The sequence below is a fragment of the Phyllostomus hastatus genome, unplaced genomic scaffold (genome assembly GCF_019186645.2).
Source record: "Phyllostomus hastatus isolate PE091 unplaced genomic scaffold, TTU_PhHast_1.1 phas_scaffold_501, whole genome shotgun sequence".
Classification (NCBI taxonomy): Eukaryota; Metazoa; Chordata; class Mammalia; order Chiroptera; family Phyllostomidae; genus Phyllostomus; species Phyllostomus hastatus.
The window spans coordinates 28,201,416-28,228,511 of NW_025334033.1; the positions used below are offsets into that span (position 1 = coordinate 28,201,416).

At 37.4% G+C, this 27,096-nt stretch overlaps 1 protein-coding gene across 2 annotated transcripts in view; it reads left to right on the forward strand.

Moving 5' to 3' along the window:
* The window catches only part of TRIP4 (thyroid hormone receptor interactor 4), a 57,919-nt gene that overhangs the window by 8,991 nt on the left and 21,832 nt on the right, over positions 1–27,096 (forward strand). For both annotated transcript variants that reach the window (XM_045823616.1, XM_045823615.1), the window contains exons 4-11: positions 1,858–2,070; positions 4,221–4,299; positions 11,356–11,485; positions 13,639–13,854; positions 17,435–17,561; positions 21,065–21,249; positions 24,750–24,874; positions 26,106–26,197. In XM_045823616.1, coding sequence (XP_045679572.1) covers positions 1,858–2,070; positions 4,221–4,299; positions 11,356–11,485; positions 13,639–13,854; positions 17,435–17,561; positions 21,065–21,249; positions 24,750–24,874; positions 26,106–26,197 — 1,167 coding nt within the window. The remainder of the gene's footprint in view (positions 1–1,857; positions 2,071–4,220; positions 4,300–11,355; positions 11,486–13,638; positions 13,855–17,434; positions 17,562–21,064; positions 21,250–24,749; positions 24,875–26,105; positions 26,198–27,096) is intronic.

The window sequence follows — 27,096 nt, forward strand, 5'->3', positions numbered from 1 at the left end:
TGTTTATAAACTACCCAGTCTATGGTAATTTGTTATTACAGCCTAAATGGACTAACACAGAGGCTAATAAATATAGTTTACTTTTTAAACTTTTTATTTTATAACTTACATATAGAACTGAACAAATGGATTTTCACAAACTGACCCATACCGGTATAAACAGAAACAAAACTTTACCATTCCTCTAGAAGACCCTCAGTGTGCCCCCAAATGACAGCCCTCCCAAGGAAAACAGCTTCTTGACCTCCAACATCAGATTACTATTCCTGCTTATGGACTTTGTATAAATGGAGCTAAATAACATGTACTCTTTGGTTTTTGGCTTCTTTCAATTAACGTGTTTTGTGAGAATTATGCATATTGTTTTGTGTAGCTATACTTTTTCATTCTCATTGCTACATAGGATCTTATCACATGAATATATCAATGCTGTTGACATTTGGGTAGTTTCCAATTCCAGTGCTGCAATGAACATTCTTTTGCACGTCTTCTAGTGACATATTTATACATTCTGTTGCGTATATATCCAAGAATTGAATTGCAGGGTTACAGGGTATGCATATGTTCAGCTTTGGTAATTACCAATTTATACTCCAGCAGTGCATGAGAGCTCCAGTTGCTCTGTATCCTTGCCAGTGCTCTGTATCTTCTGTCTTTCAATTTAGCCATTCTGCTTGGTATGTCATTGTATGCATTGTGGTTTCATTTTGCATTTTCTTGATAACTAATGAAGTTAAGCACTTTTTCATGTGACTGTTGGCCATTTGGATATCTTCTTTTTAAAAAAATATTTTCACTTACTTATTTTTAGAGAGAGGGGAAGGGAAGGAGAAAGACAGAGAGAGAAACATCAACATGTGGTTGCCTCTCATGCACCCCCCACTGGGCATGTGTCCTGACTAGGATTGAACCAGAAACCCTTTGGTTTACAGGTGCTCAATCCACTGAGCCACACCAACCAGGGCTGGATATTTTCTTTTTGAAAAAAGATTTTATTTATTTTTAGAAAGAGGGGAAGGGAAGGAGAAATAAAAGGAGAAAAACATCGGTTTGTTGCCTCACACACAAGCACCAACTGGGGATGAGGCCTGCAACCCAGGCATGTACCCTGACTGGGAATCAAACCAGTGACCTTTTGCTTTGTGGGACAGTGCTCAACCAACTGAGCCGCACTGGTCAGGGCTGGATATCTTTTATGACATTCCTGTTTAGGCCTTTTGCCCATTTTTCTATTGTGTTTGCTGTCTGAGTCTTAGTAAATCTGATTTTATTGCTTTTTCTTATTTATATTTCCAAATCTGTGAATATCATCTGCTTTTATTTTTTTTAAAGATTTTATTTATTTATTTTTAGAGAGAGGGAAAAGGAGGGAGAAAGGGAGGAAACAGCAATCGGACGCCTCTCTCATACCCCCATCTCTGGACCTGGCCTATAACCCAGGCATGTACCCTGACTAGGAATCAAACCAGCAACCTTTCAGTCTGTAGGCTGGCACTCAGTCCATTGAGCCACACTAGCCAGGGAGAATATCATCTGCTTTTAGAGGCATTTTTGTTTCTTATGATTTTCAATTTAGCTATGCTTAAATATGTCACAATCAGCTTTTACTGCTACAACTACTTCCCACCAGCTGTAATAGAGGACTGAAATGGCAAGGTCTATGAGCTCATTTTTCTAGAGCATATTCTTTCTTTAAACCCTTGATTATAACGAATTTGTATTTCTCCTCCTCCTTTCTTTCTTGGCTCCTTGGTAGTGTGTAAGTTGTTATTAAACAGAATTGAGGTTTTTCTCTTTTCGACTATTTTTATTGTCATTAACTATTTGATGTTATTTCCAATATTTTTGTACACTTAGGCACAAGAGAACAGCAACTCCTTAAAGAAGAAGACGAAGTTTGTTAGTTTATACACAAAAGAGGGACAAGACAAGCTTGCAGTCCTGATCCCAGGTCGCCACCCTTGTGATTGCCTGGGCCAGAAGCACAAGCTGATCAATAACTGTCTAGTCTGTGGGCGTATAGTCTGTGAACAAGAGGGCTCTGGCCCTTGCTTATTCTGTGGTTCTCTGGTAATAATTTTTTTTAAACATTTTATTATTTTTAGAGAGAGGGGAAGGGAGGGAGGAAGAGAGGGAGAGAAACATCAGTGTGTGGTTGCCTCTCACATGGCCCCCACTGGGGACCTGGCTCACAACCCAGGTATGTGCCCCAACTGGGAATTGATCTGGCGACCCTTTGATTCTCAGCCTGCACTAAATCCACTGAGCTACACCAGCCAGGGGTCTGGTAATCGTTTTTTATTTTATTTTACTGGTTTAATAAATAGGTACATTTACATCCCTTATATTCTTTTTCATAATAAATTTTTTTCCCTACGATATCCAGTAAACTGTAGTAGCAGGAATTTTTTAGGCAAAAACCGAAGGTTACATCCTAATAATGAGACTTGTTAGTAAGAAGAGTTTTGAGAAGACACACATTGAGAGACCCAAGTCTTGTGTCAGATTAACTTTAATTCAAGAAAACTTCAGGCTTAAAATGTCAAATTTTTCTGTCAGAGTCTTCGGACATATCCTCACAGGGGCAGAACCACTGTGACATAATCCTTAGGTCTTTAACACTTTTGTTTCTAGGATACCTCCTCTTTATAGCTCTGTAGTGAGAGAATGACCTCAAGAGTGTAGCAGCAATGACTCTGTTATAAACACCCTAATGAGTTGTCTAGAAAGCTATTCTGCCAGTTGAGCTGGCTGGCTGAAGCAGTGGCATTTGGTGTTCGTAAAGGGTACTATTTTACATTGTTTTGTTTTACCTTCTCTTTAATTGCTTTGTTTAGGAACCTTTGCTTTTTCAATATACTCAGAGAACAAGCTGATAGAAAATGGATGACCTGAAAAATGTAATGTCTACTGTCAGAATGTTCAGAAAATAGCAGTAAATGTCATCCCATATGAAGCTTTCTCTAGAGAAACAACCTACCGCTGCTGGCAGGAACTCTGTCCAACTGCTAGGAAGTACAGTGTTTAATGTGTTAGATCCCCTTACAATTACAGTGATTTTATCACTTTTTTCATCCTCACCTGAGGATGTTTATTGGTTTTAGAGAGGGGGAGAAAGAAAAACATCAATGTGAGAGAAACATCAATCAGTACCCTCCCTTATGCACCCTGCCTGGGAATTTAACTCCCCACCCTTTTCGTGCATGGGGTGACGCTCCAACCAATTGAGCCCCCCAGGCAGGGCTGCAGTGATTTTATAATATACAAAACTTTATTTTGCTTAATACAATCATTATTTTATAATATTTGAAGGCAAAAACCAAAATATATATGGTATAAAAGCTAGACAAGATTTCACTAGTGATACTGTAATTTGCTTTTTTCTCTATGTCTTTATAATAAGATATCTGCTTATAATTTAAGTGTTGAATATTTTTTGCAACAGTCTCAATGATGGCAAATCTTTCTCCTTTAAAAGTAGGTTAGATTTTTTTATTTTTTAAATTAAAATTGTTTTAAAGATTTTATTTACTTTTATTATTTTTAAAGATTTTATTTATATTTAGAGAGAGGGGAACAGCAGGAGAAAGAGAAACATTAGTGTGTGGTTGCCTCTTGCACACCCCCTGCTGGGGACCTGGCCCACAACCCAGGCATGTGTCCTGACTGGGAACTGAACCAGCAACTCTTTGGTTTGCAGCCCAAGCTCAATCCACTTACTACACCACCCAGGGCTATTTATTTACTTTTAGAGATAGGGGAAGGGAAGGAGGAAAAGACAGATCACTGTCTGAGAGATACATCAATTGGTTGTCTCTGGTATGCCCCAGTTGGAGACCTGGCCTGCAACCCAGACATGTTCCCTGACTGGGAATCGAACCAGTTACCTTGTGGTTCACAGGTCACCACTCAATCCACTGAGCCACACCACCCACGGCAGCTTAGTTTTTGTTTTGTTTTGTTTTGTTTTTTTAACTGCCAAGTCATTCAGGGTCACTTGCAGTGAGATCAGTTTTTTGTATGGTTCATGAAAGAAGGGAGAAATTAGAAAGAGTAGGGTAAAACTCAATTTGAATATATATTTTTTGGTATATTTGGATAAAAAAGTGTCAACAGTCTCATTTTTTTATTGCCAAACTAATGTGTAATTTAAGTTTACTTTGTAGGTATATCAGGAAAACAAATAAGTATTAGATCATGTGACTTTTATTACTTTACAGGTATGTACTCGTGAAGAACAGGATATTTTACAACGTGACTCAAACAAGAGCCAGAAATTGCTCAAGAAGCTAATGTCAGGTAGGCAGTAATCTTCTGCTTACTCTCCGTCTCAACATTTGAGCACATAACATTTAGTGAGAAAACAAATCATCGTAGTGGATTATAACCCAATGAGTAAAGTTAATATCCTGAGTTAACTAAATGGGGAGAAGGGACAGCTCTTTCTTATAGAAGAATTCTAATAAAGTGAACGAATCTGATGTTTAGAGTTGACACATACTAATATTCAAAATGTGCAGTTTTCAACAAAAAATTATGAGGCATGCAAAAAAACCAAGAAATTATGGCCCATTCACAGGAAAAAAAAGATTAACATGGAAACTATGCCTGAAGCTCAGGCAAAGGAAACCAAGAAAACTGTGTTACACCAAGTAGAGAATATTAGTAAAGAAATAGGAATTACAGGACTGCCAGTTAAGATGGCTGCATAGGAAGTACTTCCTCCTCCTACAACCACATCAAAATTACAACAACTACAGAACAAACATCATTCAGAACCACCTGAAATTTGGCTGACTGGAAGTCCTACAACTAGAGAATTAAGAAGAAGCTACATTGAGACTTGACAGATACTCGAAATGGGCTGGTCTGCACCCACATGTAGATAAAATTTGGGAGGGATATCCTGTAGCAGAAGTCCCTCCGAGGAGCGAGAGATCCCAGCCCCATGCCAGGCCCTCCACCCCAGGGTTTCAGTGCCAGGAAGAGAAGGTTCCATAACTTCTGGTTGGAAAAACCAGTACAGATTGAGGCAGAGGAAGACAGAACAGCTGGAGTCCCAGGCAGTTCCTCTTAAAGGGCCCACACACAGACTTATTCTGACTCACTCACTCTGAGCTCCAGTGCTGGAGCAGCAGCTTAAAAGGCACCAGAGCTATACATGGAAGGAACTGAATCATGTAGGAAAAAGGTAAAAGCTGAAGGGGTGGCAGCTTTCTCCCTGACAGAATAGCAGTTAGAGGCTATTATTCCTCTGGTGAGCCCTCCTCTACCCGGAGCCAGTAGGCAGGGGGCCATATCTGAGACTCCCATCAACCTGGCTCACACTGCTGCATCTTGGTGATTCCCTGAGGTCCCACCCCACCCAACTTTTGGGCCCACTCAAGCTGTTTCCAGTAGCTTTTCCACACAAATGACCAAATGACCTGTCTTGGCTCATCCTTCAGATTTTCCTGAAATCTCCCAAACCAGCAGCATCTGGCTTCAGCATGCTCCATACCTCTCATACTAAGTGGCCCAGGCCTAGCACCAGCCACAGGCAGGCTCAGTGTTGCAGCTCTCTCTCACCTGGGCCCCTCTAAGCCCAGTACAAGTAGCAGCCATCTGTAGATTGCTTTGTAGGTCATGCTAAGTGGTCCCAGCAGGACACAAATGGTGGCTGACCTTGGCCCGTACCTGCTGGGAGGCCCCAGAGCCTGCACACCCAGTGGACTGCTTCAGACCACGCCAAAGCACTACCACCCAACCACCTCTATAGGCTACACACTTAAAGGACTGACTCAGCAGACAATAGAGCCCTGCTGAAGTAAGTCCTGCTGTGTGGAATGACCTCTTGCATGGCTGATCTTCCATGGTGGTTGGAGGCCTGGGGGTAATAAATTCCTCCCATTGATGTGCCAACAGCAATCAAGGCTCAATTACAAGAAGAGCATTTACACAGCCCACATGTGTGGGGCACACCTTGAATGCCCAGCTTGGATGATCAGGGTGGCTGTGCCACTGGATCCTACAGAACACCTACCACATTAGGCCATTCTGCCAAGCCTGGGAGACATAGCAGCTCTACCTACTACATAGAAACACACAGGGAGGCTGCTAAAATGAAAAGATAAACATAGCTCAGTGGATTGAGCGCGGGCTGCAAACCAAAGAGCCGTAGGTTCGATTCCCAGTCAGGGCACATGCCTGGGTTGCAGGCCATGGCCCCCAGCAAATGCACATTGATGTTTCTCTCCCTCTCTTTTTCCCTCCCTTCCCTCTCTAAAAATAAATAAAATCTTTAAAGATTAAAAAAAAACTTAAAAACTTGAGTAAAAAAAAAAGATAAATATGTCCCAAATGAAAGAACAGAACAAAACCCCAGAAAAAAAAAACCTAAACAAAGTGGAGACAAGTAACCTACTAGATGCAGAGTTCAAAGTCCTGGTTATAAGGATACTCAGAGAACTTAGTGAGAAATTCAAGAGCATAAAAAAAGGGCCAGTCAGAAATGGAAACAAAAATTGAAATTAAGAGGAATGTATAGGAAATAAAGAGTAAAGTAGATGAAGCCAAGAATCATATCAGTGATTTGGAATATAAGGAAGCAAAAAACACCCAATCAGAACAGCAAAAAGAAAACAGAATCCAAAAAAAATAATGACAGTGTAAGCAGCTTCTGGAACAACTTCAAGTACCAGCATTCTTATCATGGGAGTGCTGGAAGGAGAAAGAGAAAGAAATTGAAAACCTGTTTGAAAAAATAATAATGAAAATCTTCCCTAACTTGGTTAAAAAAATAAACAAACATACAATTCCAGGAAGCATAGAGAGTCCCCCGTAAGAGGAACCCAAAGAGGCCCACACCAAGATACATCATAATTAAAATGCCAAAGTTTAAAGACAAAGAATCTTAAAAGCAAGAGGAAAATAGCATTAGTTACCTAGCGGGAGCATCCATAAGACTGTTAGCTGATTTCTCAACAGAAATTTTGCATGCCAGCGGGATTGGCAAGAAAAATTTGAAGTGAAGAAAATCAGGGACCTACCACCAAGATTACCCAGCAAAGCTATACTTGAAGAACAGGTAAAGAGGTAGCCAGATAAGACAAAGCTAAAGGAGTTCATCACCATGAAACCTGTATTTTTTGGTTTTTAAATCCTCAACTAAGGATATGTTTAATTGATTCTAGAGAGAGAGGAAGGCAGAAAGAAACATCACTGTGAGAAACATCAATTGGTTGCCTCCCATACGCTCCCTGTTCTGAAATCATACCAATAACCTAGGTACGAGCCCTGACCCAGAATTAAACCTGCAACCTTTTAGTGTACAGGACAATACTCCAGCCAACGGAGTCACCTTCCAGAGCACCACCAAACTAGAATTATATGAAATGTTAAACGTGTCCAACCTTTTGCCATCTCTGGGTCACACTGGAAGAAGAAGAGTTGTCTTGGGCCATACATTAAATACACAAACACTAATGAAAACTGATGAGCAAAGAAAAGGTTTTGAGTAAATTTACAGTTTTGTAGTGGGCTGCATTCATAGTGATCCTGGGCCACATGTGGCCTGCAGTCCATGGGTTGGACACATGGGTTGGCCAGTTAAGGGGCTTCTTTAAGAGGAACAAGAAGAAGAAAAGATAAAAAATATGAACATAGCCCTGGCCAATGTGGCACAGTTTTTTAGAGCATTATCCCTTTAATCCAAAAGATCATGGGTTGGCATATAACTAGGTTGTGTGTTCTGTCCCCAGTTGGGACACATACAAGAGGCCAGGGATTGATGTTTCTCTCCCTCTTTCTCTCTCTCCCGCCTTTCCCCTCTCACTAAAATCAATAAGCATGTCCTCAGGTAAGGACAAAAAATAAAAATTTAAAAATATATATGAATATTAAAATGTCAATAACTACATATCCATCAATAATTGAATCTAAAAAAACAATGGAACAAGCAGAACAGAACACAGACCTAGATACAGAGAACATTTCAATGGTTGCCAGATGGGAGCGGGATGAGGGATAGATGAAGGTGAAGAGATTAAGAAGTGCAAATTGGTAGTTACAGAAAAGTCATGGGGATGTAAAGTACAGCATAGGAATAATATTATAATAGCTATGTATGGTGTCAGATGGGTGTGAGATTTATTTGCGTGGTCACTTAGTAAGTTATATAATGTCTGATGACTGAGATGTACACCTGAAATTAATATAATAATGTATGTCAACTGTAATTGGAAATTTTTTTTAATGATTTAAAATACAAAATATTTATATAAATATATATAAAATATTTATGTAAAATACAAAATAAAGAATATAAAATGAGGGAATGAGGATAATAGAAAATCACCATTAGAACACCATAATAGCAGTAATGGTTACAGTGAAGATCCACCAATGTATGCTAAAATTGTTGGATGAACATTAAGATTAGGATTTGCAAGGTCACAAAAGACAAGAATTGTCACAGATTGGAGGAGTCTAAGACATGACAAGTAACTGCAATGTAGCATCCTGAATTGGACCCCAGAACAGAAAAATAACTTTAATGAAAAAAAAATGTTGAAATCCAAATAAAGTCTGTGATTTAATTAATATTATTGTACCAGTGTTAATTTCTTATTTTTGATATTTGTGCTATGGTTATATAAGATAAGATATTAGCATTAAGGGAAGCTGAATGAAATATATCAGGAGCTCTCTTTTTTTGCAACTCTTTTTTAAGTATTTAATAGTTGAAAAACGTGAATAAATAGGTAAGGACATTGCTTTTTTTTTTTTTTTTAAGATTTTATTTACTTATTTTTAAAGAGGGAAGGGAGGGAGATAGAGAAACATCAGTGTGCGGTTGCTGGGGCTTATGGCCTGCAACCCAGGCATGTACCCTGGCTAGGAATCGAACCTGGGACACTTTGGTTCCCAGCCCGTGATCAATCCACTGAGCTACGCCAGCCAGGGCTTCTTTTTTAAAATTGTTCAAGTACAGTTGTCTCCATTTCCCCCCTACCAGTTAAGGACATCTTTAAAAGAAAAAATCATATTCATTTATTTCCACATATGAAAATATTTTGGGGTTTTTAAATATAGGTATTGGTTTATACTATAAAGGAACGATCAAAGTGTTTATATTTGTTTCTCCTGTTTTTCAATTAACACTTTAAAATTAGCGTCTATGTTGCTATATAGTCTTCATCATTTTTTGTGGCTAAAAATAATCTATTAACTTGATCTATTGTACTATGATTACTTATTTTCTACTGGATATTTTGACCCTTTCCAAATTATCAATAATACCACAAGTGGTCATTTTTTGTTAATATATCTTTTTATTTATTTTCTTGTGATAAATTTCTGAGAATGGGATTACTGAGTTAAAGAATATTGATAATTTTTGACACTTAAGATGTATTTATCTTATTACATTACCAAAATGTATTGTACCATCTATAACAATATTAGTTTTATACCTGAGAACCTGTCATCATTGAGTTTTGACATTTCAGATTTTTAATTTTTTATAGTTGTAATTTTTCAGAATTATTAATGAGGTTGAAAAGGTCTCCATACTTTTAAAATTAGGATTTCTATAAGGTCATTATTATGAGAAGAGGTAATTGTAAGTGTTTTTTTAAAAAGATTTTTAAAAATTTTATCCCTGGCTGGTATGGCTCAGTGGATTGAGTGCGGGTCTGCGAACCAAAGGGTCACTGGATTGATTCCTGGTCTAGGGCACATGCCTGGGGTATGGAGGCCAGGTCCCCGGTAGGGGGCTCATAAGACACAACCACACATTGATGTTTCTTTTCCTCTCTTTCTCTTCCCTTCCCCTCTCTCTAAAAATAAATAAAATCTTAAAAAAAAGATGTTACTTATTTAGCCCTGACTGGCTGGCTCAGTTGGTTAGAGCATCACCCGGCTATACAAAGGTTGTGGGTTTGATCCTCGGTTAGGGCATGTACAAGAATCAACCAGTGAAAGCATAAATAAGTAGAACAAACTGATGTCTCTCTCTCTCTCTCTCTCTCTCTCTCTCTCTCTCTCTCTCTCTCTCACAAATCAATAAATTAAAAAAATAAAAAGATTTTATTTATTTATTTTTTAGAGAGTGGGGAAGGGAGGAGAAAGACAGGGAGAGAAACATCTGTGTGTTGAAGAAACATCGGTTGGTTGCCTCTTACATGCCCCCAACTGGGGACCCGCAACCCAGTCATGTGCCCTGATGGGATTTGAACTGGCAACCTTTCAGTTCATAGGCTGGCATTCAGTCCACTGAACCACACCATCCAGGGCATCTAAATGCTTTTTTAATGTTCAGAATATAAGAGTCAGTCTCTCTCTCTTGCTTTCACTCTCTTTTAATTTTATTTATTTATTTATTTATAAGATTTTATTTATTTATTTTTAGAGAGGGAAGGAAGGGAGATAGAGAGAGAGAGAAACATCAGTGTGACGTTTCTGGGGGTCATGGCCTGCAATCCAGGCATGTACCCTGACTGGGAATCGAACCTGCAACACTTTGGTTCTTGAGCTACGCCAGCCAGGGCCGCTCTCTTTTAATTTTAAAAGAAAGATTTTACAGGATTTTGAAAACACCTCAAGTTTTAAGTAGAGAGGTCAGCCATTATTATCACCTAGTTGTTTTCCTAACTCATTTTGGTTTTATCACAATTTATGGCACTCTTTTCTGGGATATATATATATATATTTGTGTGTGTGTATGTATGTATCTATGTATATGTATACATAGATATTTATACTATGTTTTCACAAAGGAGATAACACATGGGCCAAGGAATTAATATAGGCTTTAGATTTAGACCTAAGTTTAAATTTTGTTTCTACCCTCTAATTTCTGTGTGAACTCAGTAAGCTTATTGTTTCTGAACTTTAGTTTCTTATCTGTAAAACAAAGATAATACAAACTTTCTAACAAGGTTATTGTAAAGATTAAATAGTATATATTAAGTGCCTTAGCATCTAATAAGTTCTCATTATTACTGTCTCTTTTCTACAGTTTCTTCTCTCTTTTCTTCCATTATTTAGTTTTTAGTTTTGATATGTAAAAGTATGTTTAGAGGTGATATTCAGTTCAACTCAATAAAGTTTTTCATTTATAAGGTATTGTATATTGTGGGGTTAAATACTTTGGTGATCCAAATTTCCATAACTAAAGAAATGGAGCCTAACGGTTATTGAGAACCTGTTACGTGTCAAGCACTGTCTGTGTACTTGTTTGTTTTCTATTGAAATGAAGTCTGTTGATCATCAGAGTAGAGTCAGATCTTCTGATACTTTATTTTCTGCTGCACAGTATTAACAATTAATTTGTATTATAGGCTGACATCATTTGATTTCCTTATTGAATTTCAGGGTCAGAGAGTTCTGTAAAGGTGGATGTCTCTACCAAGGACCTTCTTCCTCATCAAGAATTGCGATTTAAGTCTGGTCTGGAGAAGGCTGTCAAGCATAAAGACAAACTGTTAGAGTTTGACAGAACTAGGTATGATGTGGTTAGAATAACAAATGCTAGGAAGTAGGCTTGTTCAGAGAACCTGCCTATTAACACATTATTTTGGCCCTGGCCAGGTAACTCTGTTGATAAGAGTGTTGTCTCAATATGCCAAAGTTGTGGGTTCAATCCCTGGTTAGGGCACATGCAAGAACTACCCAATGAACACATAAATAGGTGGAACAACAAATGGATGCTTCTCTCTTCCCCTCTCTCTAAAATCAATAAATAAAAAATTTTAAAAAACATTATTTTGGCACTTGATACATCCTTAGGAATGGAGTATGAAAAAATTTATAGGAAAAGAACAATAGGATGCTTTACATAGGAAGCCTACATTTGTTTTTGAATTCATGTTTGAATAAGATTGGCTCCCACCGAGAGGATCCTGCATTGAAACATTTTTTGATTTTTGGCACATGTTAGTGTACTCCCCAGTAAGTTGATTTGGGTTGACAGAATTCCCCACTTGTTTCACTTGTAGCCAGTCAATCATCATATATATTAGAGTGCCTGCCATCTGCAAACTGCTGTGCTCGGCTCTGGAGAGTCTGTTAGATACAGCCTCTCGGAGAGCCTAGGTAACGGCTCATCAGGGGAAGGCATGATTTATCCTTCTTTTTCCCTTTGACACTCAATGTGTTTTCTGATTCATTGATTTACATATTAAAATGTCCCTAAGTTGGCTTTTATATTCCTACACTTTTGTCGTTTAGCCCATTGACTTCTCTTCAGGAAACAGAATTTGTTAGTTCTATTTTTTCTTTCTTTCTCTCATTTTTTTTCTTTCTTTGTACCAAATGCATATATTGAAAACCAGTTAATGGTAAAGCTAATATTAAATAGGATTTAAATGCTCACATTTCAAATGGCCATATGAGAGTGTGAGGGTTCCTAGAGAGACCCCGAATCTCTTACTTATTGTAACTGACCTAGTAGTCTATCCCTGGCATGATCCTTTGGTTAGACATGCCTACCACTACCAGACTGTTTGCTGTGAACACATGAGATATAACTCTGAAAGCTAGTCCTTAAGTACGTCCATCACAAGGTTTGTAATTCCATATTTACTCTTAATCCTTTAAAAATCACTTTTAGCCCTACTCAGTAAAATTTAACATTAGTAGTAGAATTAGAAATGGAGTACAATTCTTGATAAATAAAAACTGGGAAAGCATCTCCCTATTGAAATGGCCCTTTTGCTGATGCGTTCAGTGGCACCACTTTCATTATTTAGGTTTACACATAGGACCCATTTTCTCCTGAGACATCTTAAACTTCCCACTCTCAGTCTACTTTATAACCTACAAATCCAGCTGAGTCCTGAATAATTGAAATAAATATATGAATATGATTTCAGTATTTCCCTATGCCTGTGTAAAGGCATATTACAAATTTGTAATTATGTGCAAATCCATTTGATTTGTGACTTGAGAGTTGTCACTTCACCTCTGTGAGCCCTGGGTTTATCATCTGTAGAATGAGAGAGTGGATCAAGATTTCTTCTAGTTCTCAGTTTCTTTTTGGGTATAATCTTAGAAACAGGCCTGATTATCATATCTTGGATTGGCCATTGTATTAGTAAGGGACTGGAGATTTGGGCAGGGGGAACTGACATGTAGTAGTAGAGTACTAGGGTGTCCTAAGAGTGAGCCACAGGACTGCAGGTCCAGATTAGAACACCAGTTTTTAAGGGAAAGGGTAGTAATTGGCCCTAGCAGGAATAGACTGGGTCCCAACTATAGAGGGACTCTGATATTAAGTAAGTTGCCAAGGCATGAACTCAGATGCAACAAAACCAGCCAAAAGCCCAGTTTCAGAAGATGAGGACTAGAATAGTAAGAAGGCTAGAAGGACAGTGGATTAGGATGCTCTGTCTTTTTCTGCCCGAGGATGAGATTAGTTTTAGTAGCTAAACTGAGCCTGCAGTGGGAATAAGATATATGCAGGAGCTGGGAACCAAGCGGAGCTTGACTTGGTTTTAGAACATTCTTGGGTCTCCTTGTTTGATATAATAACCTTTAGAACAGCCTAAGAGCAAGCTGCCTTGAAATAGTTTTCCAGGAATCAAGTCCTTATTTGTCAATAGGTGGCCTAATTGCCAGGTCTTCTTCTTTTCTTTCTTTTTTTTTTTTTTTTTTTAGCATTCGAAGGACCCAAGTAATTGATGATGAGTCAGATTACTTTGCCAGTGATTCTAACCAGTGGTTGTCCAAAGTTGAGCGGGAAACTCTGCAGAAGCGAGAGGAGGAGCTAAGGGAACTTCGACATGCCTCTCGGCTCTCTAAGAAAATCACCATTGACTTTGCAGGCAGGAAGATTGTGGAAGATGAAAATCCGCTAGCCGAGTATCATAGCAAGTAAGTGGATAGCAGAAAGGGTCTGGAAAAAGGGGGTGGTTTGACTGTAAAAGATTAGCCTCTTCTAATGGATCTGTTTTCATTTTAAAAAAATTAATATATTTATTTGGAATAAAAACATGTAAGAGTAGCTAATAAAATTTTGAAAATGAACAGAGAGGGGAGCTTGTCCTACTAGATAATCACTGTTGTTTTATAAAAAACTTTCTAAAACAATGAGGTACAGTTTAGGCACAGGACTAGATCACTGAAACATGATAGAATCCAGAAAGAGACCTGTGTGTCTGCATTGTGTGTGTGTAAATTTAGTAACTGATAAAGGTAATATTTCTGAACAGTAAGGAAAGGATTAAATATATGATGGGATGATTGACTACCAGCTTAGGAAAAAAGCCTATAGTTGATCTCTACCTCAGATCGTTCTAAGTTTGACTAAGAAGATAAATATTAAAAAAATAAAAGAATCAAAGAAATATAGAAATAAAGGAGAATATAGTCAGTCTTGGAGTGATAAACCTCTTTCTAAGCAGGATATAAAACCCAAAAGTCAAAAAGACATAAGATATTTTAAATAAAGTAAACAAGTACCAGACTGAGAGGAAATAGTTTCAACATTTTTAATAGTCAAAGAGTAGCCCTGGCTGGTGTGGCTCAGTGGATTGAGCGCTTGCCTGCGAACCAAAGGGTTGCCTGGGTTGTGGGCCAGGTCCCCAGTTGGGGGTGCACAAGGCAACTGCACATTGATGTTTTTCTCTTTCTTTCTCCCTTCCTCTCTCTCTAAAAATAAATAAATCAATATAAAAAATAGTCCAAGAGAAATATCTGTACTATATAAAGACTTGCAAACTAAAAGAAAAAGACAAAAAAATTCCCGTAGAATAATGGGCAGAGGCTGAGAATAGACAATTTACAGGTAAGGAAATACAAATAGTCATTAAGCATTTGAAAAGATGCTCAACTAGTTATCAAAGAAATGCAGATTTTTAAACCATGTATCATAAAATTGGCTGAAATAAATATAATATTGCATAATCTGTGAGTGTAGGAAAATGGGTATGCTCTTTTACTGTGGATGGGAGTACTAAAATGGTACCACCTCTTTCAGGCATACAGCTTAGTGATCAGACAGCTATATACCCTGCAGTCGGATGCCTTTTTAGGAGATAAACAAGCACAAGCAAGATTAGGCTCTGAGGTACCTTGTGTCCCCTGTGTTCATGTGACGTGAACAATGACCAGTGTGAATTACACAGCAGAGGGCCAGTCCCTAATTCTGAACTAAATATATATGAGTGGTATATATGTGTATGTGTATAGAGGCACACACAGCTGCACAGAAGGAAGAGCATAGGGAACCCCCCCAAATCAATACAAATAAAAATAATAAAATGATACAGCCTCAGCACCAAGAGTGAATTTTGATGTATACTATGGATTTGGGGTGATAATGATGTGTCATTATAGGTTGATTGTTACAAATGTACAACTCTAGCAAGGGGTGGTTAATAACAGGGGAGTCTCTGAGTGTATTCCCTCTGAGGGAATATATGGGAAATTTCTGAATCTTACATTCAGTTGTGCTATGAACCTAAAACTGCTCTAAAAAATTAAATCTATTAGAAAAATTGCCATTATGGCCACTTAAAGTTGGCAAGGGGTACACATATTTGCTCCAGCACAGTACTGAAAAGAAAGCTCGTAGAGATCTTACCCTGATTTCTGTTTTGAAAAAGACATACCTCCCATTCTGTGTGTGTGTGTGTGTGTGTGTGTGTGTGTGTGTGTCTCATACACACACGTGCACTTCTGGATAATACTGAATACAGTAGTGTTTTTTACAAGGCCCAATCCTTGGCTTTTCTCTTTCATTCCTGGAAAATCCACTGTAGAATTTTCCTAAACAAAGGTTATTCTCTCCTATAAGCAATTCTACCACTATATTCAAAATAATTATTTATTTTTACCTATTATGTATATGATACACAGATATAAAGAAAAAATATTTCTGAGTGATGGGTTTAGGAATTTCTTTTCTTTCTATTAATTTGTATTTTCCATAATAAAGATGGATTGCTTTACCAATAAAAATCATTTCATATCTAATAAAGAGGGTAAGCCTTTTAGAAGTGAAATTGGGCAGTATCTCAAAATTTAAATTGTGTAAACTTTTTGACTTATCAGCTGCAAACCAGATATCAAGCGCACTAGTTTCTTCATTCCCTTCTCAAAAATTAAAAAAATATTTTCCATTTTGGCATATGAAAAAGGCTGTTTCATTGCAATTTATATTCACATGTCTATGCTTTGGTTGTATGCTAATAAGTCTGAACATTCTAAAAATGTATTGATTAGCTAATTGTATTCTTTTATACATTATAGAGTTCTGGATATATTTAGCTACTGTATTGTGTCTTAAATGTACAGTATTTCCCTCCTTCAGATCCCACTGCCCAACCACTGTATTCTAGACTCACCTCTTCCTTCAAATTCTTGTATTTTTTTTTTAAGCTTTATGTCTCTGTTTTTGCTTCTCCTTTGGTTTGGAAATCCCTCCTCCAACCTTTGCCTTTCAAGTATCTGCTTCTCTCTTGAAGCTACTTAGTACAGCACATGGGATAATAGGACAGTAACCACCAGATGGATTGTGCCTCATAGTATTAATCACATTCTCTCATGTTTTGTTCATCTTTATAGCTGTCTTAAACCTGCAAATTAGATTCTAGGCTTTTTTTGCCTAGAATCCACACCTTTTAAGTTGCCGTGCATATAAGAGGTTCCTAACAACTATCTTTTTTATTATATTCAAGGTCAGGATCAGCCTTTTCTACTGGTAGAAGCTTTTCATTATATTGTGCCTCAGAATTATCATCATCCACATTTGTCAAGCATCCAGCAGGGGCATGGAGTAAAGTAGCAAGTAATGTAGTACTATAGAGTAGAATAAGATACTGTTTCTGCAGGACCTGTGGTCTCTTACTTATCCAAGAGAATGAGTTCCACAAGTGAAAATTATCACATAGGTTTAGAGTGAAATAGTCATACCAGACATGACCATAGGATGTATCTGATGATTAAGTAGTAGGTGCTACAGGACTTCAGAGAAAGGAAGAAGCATTTTTGTATGGAGCCAGTAGAGGACCTCAATAGAACTTTGGGGCCTTGAAGCAAGGCTAGAATTCAGATCAGCATGGAAGAGTGGAGTGAGGGATTCCTGAGTGGGCAGTGAAATAATTGAATGTGTTGAGTAAATAGGCTGCCATAGAATAATACTCTCTTGAGTGTCAGACTGTTTCTAGGCAACTTTACTAGCTCTGGCATTTTAATAATCTGGGTAAACAGAGGAATGATTGTAGTGTGCCCAATGTATTTTCTTAGCATTCTGGAACTTTTGCTAACTCATTCCTTAGTGTTCTTGGAGTGAACAGAAGGAAGTTGAGGGGCCAGGGAAGGAGATCATCCACGAACCCCTCTTTGAATTTTAAATTTTATTACTGTAGAAGGGTTGTTTGTGATGGTAAGTAAGGATGTTCGGAGCATAGAACATTACCAATTATTGCATCCTTTGGTTTGTTAACCACAGACGAGATGAGGCAATACAGGCCATTGCCAGTGGAACCTTGAACCAACCACTGACCAAATTGGATAGATCTTCTGAAGAGCCTTTGAGAATTCTGGTGAATCCCAACCTGTACCAGTCCCCTCCCCAGGTTAGTGGACCTTTGCTCTAACTGATAATGGGAGAAGTTTGGGCCCATATTTCTCCTTTCAAGTATGCCTCTTCAATAGGCTTTAAATACTAATCTGCTTTCTGAACACACTCACCAACTTTATTCTCTGGCTCAATATATTCCAATCTTTTTGCAGCACTTCCGACGAGTTGACCTATATTATCTTCCGAATATTTCCAAAGAGAGGGCTTTGTTAAGTACTTTGGAGATTTAGACAGTAATCCCATGTTCCTTTTGTTCATGTTTTTTTTGGGGGGGGGAGTATATTTTGTAGAATATGGGTAGTCCCATAGTGATGTTTTCCATTAATACATTAATTCACATACTCATTATTGTCATTTATTTTTCTATGAAGTAGATTAGACATCTGCTATGTACAAGGACAGTAGAAAGTGACCAGACATTATTTCTATCTTTAAAGAATTCATAGACAAGAAGGGGGAAAGATTACGTAGGCAGCTCTGAGACTAATGGAGATAAAAATGAAGTACGTGGATACCTGAGGAAGGAAAGACTACTGCCAGTTGAGGGGAATAAAAAAGACTTTTCTAGGGAGGCTGACATTGATTAAAAGTAAATATCCAAGAAAATGGATGTTTGGGGATGGTGGGAAAAAATATTTCAGGTAGAATGAACTGTGGGAATAAGGCATGGGTACACAAAAGCATAGGAGATATATATGGAGTAGTGAATGTAGACCACCTAGCTAGTACTCATAAAAGGGATTATTATGAGATTAGTAGAGTAGGGTTAGGTAGGTAGAAACCAGAGTTTAAATTTTTAGGTAGGAAGTTTTTATATTTTTATTTGTAAATAAATGTGACCCAGAGAAGGTTCTTAAACAGAGAGGTGCAATCAGAGCAGTGGTTTAGACAGCTTAACTGGAAGTATTTGCTGTGAGCACTGTATGCGTGCCAGGTTCTTCTCTAGGTGCTGGAAAATTAAAAGATAAAGCCCCAACTCCTGTCCTTAAGGACTTCAAGTTTAGTGGGAAGAATATTTGATTACAAATAATTAAAATTCATTAAGGTAATTGCTATGATGGGTACAGGTCATAGGTATAATAGGACTTTAGGAGAGAGTTCATAAGCCCATCAAAGAAGTCACAAAAGAAATAGTGTTTGAGAGGATCCTTAAGGAATGAATAGGAATTTCCAAGCAGACAGATCTGGGAAGGGAATTCCAGATAGAAGGTACAACATGTACAGAGGTTCAGCAGTTCAAGAGCATTGTAGGTTTAGAGAACCACAAGTAATTAAGTATTGTTAGAAATTAAAATTGGACTAGTAAGTAAATTAGTTTGCTAGGGAGGCCATGTAGCACAACTGGATGTTGGCTTAAGACAACAGCAATTTATTTTCTCACTGTTCTCAACACTGAAATCAAGGTATTGGCAGGGCCACGCTCCCTCAGAAGGGTCTACCAGAGAATGCTTTCTTGCCTCTTTCAGCTTCTGGTGTCTGCAAGGCATCCTTTGGTTTGTAGCTGTGTCACTCTAATCTTTGCTTATGTCTTCACATGGCCTTCTTCTGTTTGCCTTTGTCTCTGTGTGTTCTCTCCTTTATAAGGACACCAGTCATTAGATTTGGGGTCCACCCTAATCCATTATGTCCTTATCTTCACTTGATTACATCTGCAAGGACTATTTCCATGTAATACTCTGGGTGGATATAAACTTTGGGAGGATACTACTTAATCCAGTATAGTAGGCAACATCTCATCATGAAAGCCTTTCTGTCTCATGCTAGGGAGTATGGTTTTATCCTAATATAGGCAAAGAGGAGGCCTTGATGAATTTTAGTAGGTTGGCTTGACTTCCATGCCTGTGTGGAGAATGGATTGTGGGGAGGAGTAAGACTAGAAGCAGGGAAATTGCTAAGAAGGTTGTTACAGTAGCCTGGTGGAGAGATGCCGAGGGCCTAAATTAGTGTAACACTAGCAGGACAGTAGAGTTATTCAGAGACTAAAAATGTAGATGAGGAGACCAGTTAGCAGGCTCCTCAGCATGAAAGGTAATAAGATTGAGCAAAAAGGAAAAATGACTCATGGACAACAGTGTGGCATTTGGGGGGAAGAATAGGGTATAAGGGGGGCAAATGGTAATGATAAAATTTTAATTAAAAAAATAAAAACTTAGAGTCAAAACTCAACAAAAAAGGTAATACGAGATTAATTTAGCAAAGTGGCTGTGGGAATAGAGAAACTGATATTAACAAGAACTGTAAGAGAAATAGAGAATTTTGGCCTCAGAATTTTCAAATACCAACATTTTTATGAAATCACTTATTTCCCCTGTAATGGATCAGTTCTTCCTCTGTGTTCCTACTTAAGGGCTTATATCCCTGTGTAGTATTTACTCAATTCTGCCTTATGTTTTGGGTAGTTATTTATCCAAATAACTGTCTGTCTGTCTTCTATTAGGATTATAAGTTCCTCGAATGCAAGAACCGTATCTTTTTTATATTTTATATGTGTTGCTACTTTATGCCTTTTCAAATAGTTAAGTATTTACATATTTCTTTTTAAGACACAAAACAGTTAATTAGACTTACAGAATTTTATTGCAGAAGGATTCTTAGAAATTTATTTAGCCCAACCCCATCATTTTACAGTTGAGAAAACTGAAACCTTTAGGGGTTAAATGATTGCTCAGAGTTTCTAGACTACCACTCTAGCATTTTTTATCCTGTAAATTATACTAAATAAAAAGTCAAAAGTTAAGGCAACTAACTCCAATCTCACCATCCTAATAAAGCCTCTTTCCCCCCTTAAATTTCAGAGCACACAGTCTTCCTGCTCTGGGTGGAAGGAACATTAACCTTTGTCATTCTCTGACTTAACTACTGTCAGGACTCTTCATTCTCTTATGACTACCTGTACTCTGTAATTTTCTATCCTCTTTACATGTTGGGACCCTTGTTTCTGTAGTGATTCATCTTTCTTTTCGGGGACAAGTTGTTCAGTCAGGGTAAGAGAGTACTTCATGCGTCCAAGAGTCAGAACTGCTGCCCCTGACAGCATCTGTTTGACTTTATCACAGTCCCAGGATGTGTTCCTGCACCCTAAGCCCATGAAGAATGTGTAGACGAAATTGTCGAACCTTCATTTGGCTGGTAGATTTGTGTTGGGAAACTTTCCAGCATCCAGCACGTGATATTAACAAGCATAAAGTGGAAAAAAGTTACAGATCAATTATTTGATCTGATAGTTGTGCATTTGCTGGAATTAAGAAGCTTTATATGGAGATTTCAACATTCTAATTATCCTTTAAGATGGGACCTTGTTATCATACCTGGGGCTCCTACTGTATTTATACCTTCTCCAGCATTTTTGGCCCTGTTTCAGACAAAGATGGGATAAAATTTTCTAAGAATATGTTCCCACTATGATTTTTTTATGATTATCAGCATTCATGTTATTTTTTTATACCTACTTCAAGTTCTTCCCTTTCCAGAATGTATGTTTGTTTTTTTCCCGTGTAGTGGATAGATCAGACAGGTGCAGCCTCTCAGAAGAAGCCTTTGCATTCAGCAGGATCAGAACAGTTCAACTCAAACCGGCACCAGTTGAGAGTCCAGGACGAAGAATTTCAAGAAGGATTTGATGGTGGCTGGTGCCTCTCTATGCATCAGCCGTGGGCTTCTCTGCTTGTCAGAGGGATTAAAAGGTAAGAACAGAAATAAATATTGGCAGTGAGAGATTTTACAGTGACATAAGGTCAATTTAGAATTACGGATTGTAATCTGTTTTCCCTAATCTCGTGATGATTTAGAATACTCTTTAGTATGTAGAATTTTAAGCGGTATATTCATATTACTGACTTGGTCTTTTTTGTTGTTGTTGTTTCTTTTTTCTTTTTTTTTTTTTTACCAAATAGCTTTTAAAAACAGGTTTAAATGGTTATGGATTTTAATCATAACAAAGAACAGAATACCAGTTTTTTTTATCTTTGCAGGAAGCCTGTGGATAAAAGTTCTCTTTGCTTTGCCTTTGTAATATACCACTCAACAACGTTAATGGTTTGATGCTATTTGAAATTCAAAGTTTTTAATGCTTATTTATTAATTTTTTAAGATTCCTGCCTAACTGTGCTCCCTCCCTTCCTTCCTTCCACCTATCCATCTATTTATCTGTCTACATAACCATACCGAGAAACTATTTTACCACAAATTCCTTTTCTACAAAAAATGAGGGAAGTAGTAAGGGACTGTAGGGGTGTAACAGAATTGAGTCATACCTGTTAGTGATGGCAGTAATAGTTTACAATTCCATGGTTTTATATGTTTCTCCTCAATTCAGTTTTTAAAAATAGGATTTTTTTTTTGCTTTTAAATATAAATAGAAAATTGGAAGATACAGAAAAATAGCTAGAAAAAGAAAGGTCACCTATAATTCCATCACCTAGAAACAGCTACTGTTAGCATTTTGGAGTGTTTATATTTTTCTTCCTATGCAAACTGTTATATAGTGAGGTCATAATATATACAGGGTCCAGCACAAGTAACATCCCTTTTTCATTACAAAGTATTTTATTACAAAATCATAAGCATGTAATTCTGTAACATAACAATATCATACTCAAGCACACGATTTGACATTTTAGGTGAAATGTTCAAATTAAAACTGTAAATTATTACACTCATATTATTACCCTACCAGCCACACTCAAGCAGGTGTTACTTCTGCCAGACTCTATTTTAATGTTTGTATTTTTCTTCTTTCACTTATCATTACAGTTATTTTTCCTTTTTATCCATTTTTATTAAGATAAAATTGACATATAACATTATATTTATTTAAGATATATACAACATAATGATTTGATTCAAATGTATATATTGCAAAATGATTGTCACAATGAGTTTAGTTAGCATCCATCACCCACCACACACAGTTACACATTCTTTGGTTTTTGTTAATGACAATTTTTAAGATCTATTTTCTTTTTAAAGATTTTACTTATTTGCCCTGGCTGGTGTAGCTCAGTGAATTGAGCGCAGGCTGCAAACCAAAGTTCCCAGTCAAGGTACATGCATGGGTTGCAGGCCATGACCCCCAGCAACTGCACATTGATGTTTCTCTCTCTTTCTCTATCCCTTCCTTCCCTCTATCCTCCCTTCCCTCTCTATAAATAAAAAAAAAAAAATCTTAAAAAAAAAGATTTTACTTATTTACTTTTAGAGAGAGGGGAAGAGAGGGAGAAAGAAAGGGAGAGAAACATCAATGTGTGGTTGCCTCTCTTGCGTACCCCCAACTGGGGACCCTTTGTTTCACAGGCTGGCACTCAATCCACTGAGCCATAATACCAGCTAGGGCAGAGCCAGTGCATTTGAGTTTGCTTCTGCTCCAGAGCAACAAGGCTCTCAGATGTCTGTTTTTTCATTCAGTTCTCTGCAATTTAGGTGTCTTACCTTTTTATTTTTATTTTGTTTTTCAATGTTTATGTATTTATTTTAGAGAGAGAGAGAGAAACATCAGTTTGTTGTCTCATTTATTTATGCATTCATTGGTGGTTTCTTGTGTGTGTCCTGACCAAGGATCCAACTTGCGACCTTGGTGTATTGGACAACACTCTAACCAACTGAGCTACCTGGCCAGGGCAGGTGTTTTTCTTTTAAAACAATTAAAAAACATATGTTTATTGATGTTAGACAAGAAGGGGGATAGAGAGAGAGAGAGAAGAGAGAGAAACATTGATGTGAAAAAGTAACATTGATCGGTTGGTTGCCTGCCGTATGCTCCCTGACTGGAGGTTGAACCTACAACTTAGCTATGTGCCCTTACTGGGAACTGAATCCCCAACCTTTTGGAGTTTGTAATGATGCTTCAACCAACTGAGTCACACCAGCCAGGGCAGGTGCCTTCCTTTTTTTAAAGTAGAAAACTAAACAGCTTGTTCTCTGCTGAGGGAATCAGAATGTTTACCTTTTTCTCATCCTGTTTTGGATCTGTATTACTCAGATTTTCTCACTGAAAAGAACAGGATGAGCAGCATCCAACTAACAATCACTAATCCCACAGAAATAAAGTGGGTGGTTCTGCCACACTTGTGAGATTATTTTCTCAGTAATCCTTAGAAATACTTGGTGTAGATTCATTCCTCATTTACTGAGTACTTACTATGTACCCAGCATTCTTCTAATTTATCTATATTGGAAAACTAAGCATATGAGAAATTCCCTATTTCCCATTATAAGAATAGTATTATAGGGGTATATTATCAAAGTTCTTTATTTTATTGGTGGGAACTAAAAGAGAAACATCTTTTTGTAATCTTTGGAGTAATTAAATTCTCTTGAATACACTCTGTTATTCCACTTAAAGATTCATTCAAACTAGTCAACAGGGTGTTTAATCGTCTACAAAAAACATAACCTTTTATAGAATACTTAAAAATATAAATGCCTGGCTGGTGTAGCTCAGTGGATTGAACATGGGCCTGCGAACCAAAGTGTTGCCCATTGGATTCCCAGTCAGGGCACATGCCTGGGTTGTGGGCCAGGTCCCCAGTAGGGGGCATGTGAAAGGCAACCACACATTGATGTTTCTCTCCTCTTTCTCCCTCCCTTCACCTCTCTCTAAAAATAAATAAAATCTTAAATAAATAAATAAATAAATAAATAAATATATATATATATGAATGTGGTTGCAATTTAAAGATGATAAGCATTTTTATTTACTTAAATTCTATTAAATAATAATTATAAAAGTAACTATTCTTGAGTTATTTGTGGGTGAGAATTTTTCTGTCAGTTTGGAGAACAATTAATTAACAAATCTTGCAGGAAGAAGTTAGCCGTTGACTCAGAGAAAAGCAAGGATTTCCATTTTAGCAGGACAACTTGGATGCCTTGAAAATAGAAGATTTAGATTATTGAAGTTCCAAGGCTAGTGAAAGCTCCCAGTCTGAATTATAGAAATCAGATTAAAAATATCAGAGCTGAGAGAGATGAATTGTCTTTGGTCTAATGATTGGAAAAACAAGAGAACACAGTTCATACTCAAACACAGAGTAGTATGAGAGAATTGTTTTTCCCCCAAAATACCCCTCTTGTTAAGGTGTCATCTACAGATCTCTTTGTTCAACTGGATAATTTGCTGTATATTAGGAGATCCTCCTGGACACTAGAATTTAGATTCTTTTTGCTAAATTTATACTTGTTTAAGGGTGGAAGGCAGAAGCTGGTATACCCCTCACAGAGGACGACTTTGGATAGCAGCCACAGCTAAAAGACCCTCCCCTCAAGAAGTCTCAGAACTCCAGACTACATATCGTTTTCTTCGTGGGGAAGGTAACGGCCATGTATTCTCCTTTCAGTCTTATTTTGTGGAGAGACTTCATTAACACTCACATTTTTTTACTGCTTTCTGTGGCATTTGGTGGGGCTGAAAGTGACTTTAAACTGTATGTTTGTTTAGTGGCAAATTATAGACTGTTGAAAGTATTAATTTGCCAAACAGTCAAATAAAAGTATCAGACCAAACACCAGAAATCAACTAACTAGTCTTACTTTTAGGTGAGAAATTTTCTTTCTTTCTTTTTTTTACTATAAAATGGCCACTATATGCTCTGGGATCTTTAGATTGGAAACCACCACAAATAAGAATTTTCATCTGGAATGACCCAAATAGACACCTGCTATTGAATTTGGATAGATCAAAGTTGGTTGACCTAGCAGTATATTTTGGGGATTACCCCCCAGGACACTAAATTTGGATCCTCAGGTACACTTTTGAGCCTTGGGTCTCTTGTTTTCCTTCCTTTTATCCAGCTCATACAGTTCTTGTCAAGGTAGAATGAGAAGATAATTATGGAAACACTTATAAGAAGTTTTTATTTTTATCTTTTTAAAGATTTTATTTATTTATTTTTAGAGAAAGAGGAAGGGAGGGAGATAGAGAGGGAGAAAAACATCAGTGTGTGGTTGCCTCTCACGCACCCGCCACCGGGGACCTGGCCCGCAGCCCAGGCATATGCCCTGATTGGGAATCCAGCCGCGACCCTTCTGTTCGCAGGCCCACGCTCAGTCCACTGAGCCACACTAGCCAGGGTACCCTATAAGAAATTTTTAAGAAACCAAGCTTTAGGAATCAAAAGTACTGCTTCCATAAAAGTGTGTTGTGTCATTCTTAAGTGGTTTTTTTTTTAATATTACATTTTTATGTGTTTTCTCTTGACACTTGTAGCTTGTTTCCAAAACCATCACCACCAAACTGATCCAACTGAGTGTAGTGGAATTGATTTTTTGGAGTGAAGTTCTGGGATCCTTGATGATGGTGTGGGGGTAATTTTCCTATGGTTTAGAATGTGTATTGTAGACTAAGTCAGCCACTCAGATTTTTTTGCTAAAATATGAACAGTTGAACCAAATAAAACCCTCATTGTTTTCCTTATGTCTACAAATATATAGTAGAGAATTGAATAGAGATTTGAGAATAGAGATTTGTTCAGAATTGAAAATGGATTTGTGAGTTCCAGGTCACAAAAAAGGAAATTTAATCCTTCTGTTATTCTTGATTCAGATGTGGAATTTCCCAGCGACTATCCATCAGGTTGTCTTCTGGGCTGTGTGGACCTAATTGACTGCTTGTCTCAGAATCAGTTTAAAGATCAGGTGAGTAAGAATACTTATGTTGGACAGATGCTTGGTTTGCCACCACAGCAGGCTATGAATCCTTCAACACAGGATATCATGAAGATAGTAAGGTGCTAGCAACTGAATTTAGACATGTAAAGAGAACCTTTTAATTAGGAAATATTGGGGAGAGAAAAGAACATGGTGGAAACAAAAAATGTAGTGATGCTTTGGTTTCCAGTATATGGAGGACAGATATATACACATTTCTACATAGAAAGCTTTTGCCATAGTCCAGCTAACAGGTTATAGGGTCCTCATTTCTTAATAAAAGTTTGCTGCCTTTAGTGAAGAAATGCTGCATTATTCTTCAAATTTCAGTTAGGTGGGGGGATGGTAGAATTTGTTACTACTGTTTCTGGAACATTTGGTCTAGGCCAGAGAATTCATGATAAGCAAATGTTTGAGCTCTGATTGCCTGGACTGCGTCAAGTTTGGGGGAGGTGTGTGTACAAATGTGTGTTTATGTATGTATTTTTATTTATTTTGTTCATTAAAGATTGAACTGACATAACTGAAGTATACCTTTGAACAGCAGAGGGAGCCCAAGGACTTTAGCTTAATTGGAAAACTTGAACTTAAAAGTTTTATGTTTAAACTCAGACTAAAGAAATCCTCAATGGGAAGGTGCATCCTTGAAGCATGAAGAGTTTACCTAAGGATATGTTTTTCTTGTTTTTTGAATAGTTACTTTAAGTGGTAGGGCTTTCACCACTGTGCTTAAGGAAATGTTCTTCAGCTTAATTTTTCTCAGTAAGTTTTTTGTTTTCCAGACTTATTTACCTTTCATTAGTGTTATTACTGTCTGATTTAATTTTTTATTTTTTAGATTTTTAATTTACTTTTGGCATGAATTTTTACTCCTATCCTTTTTTTCT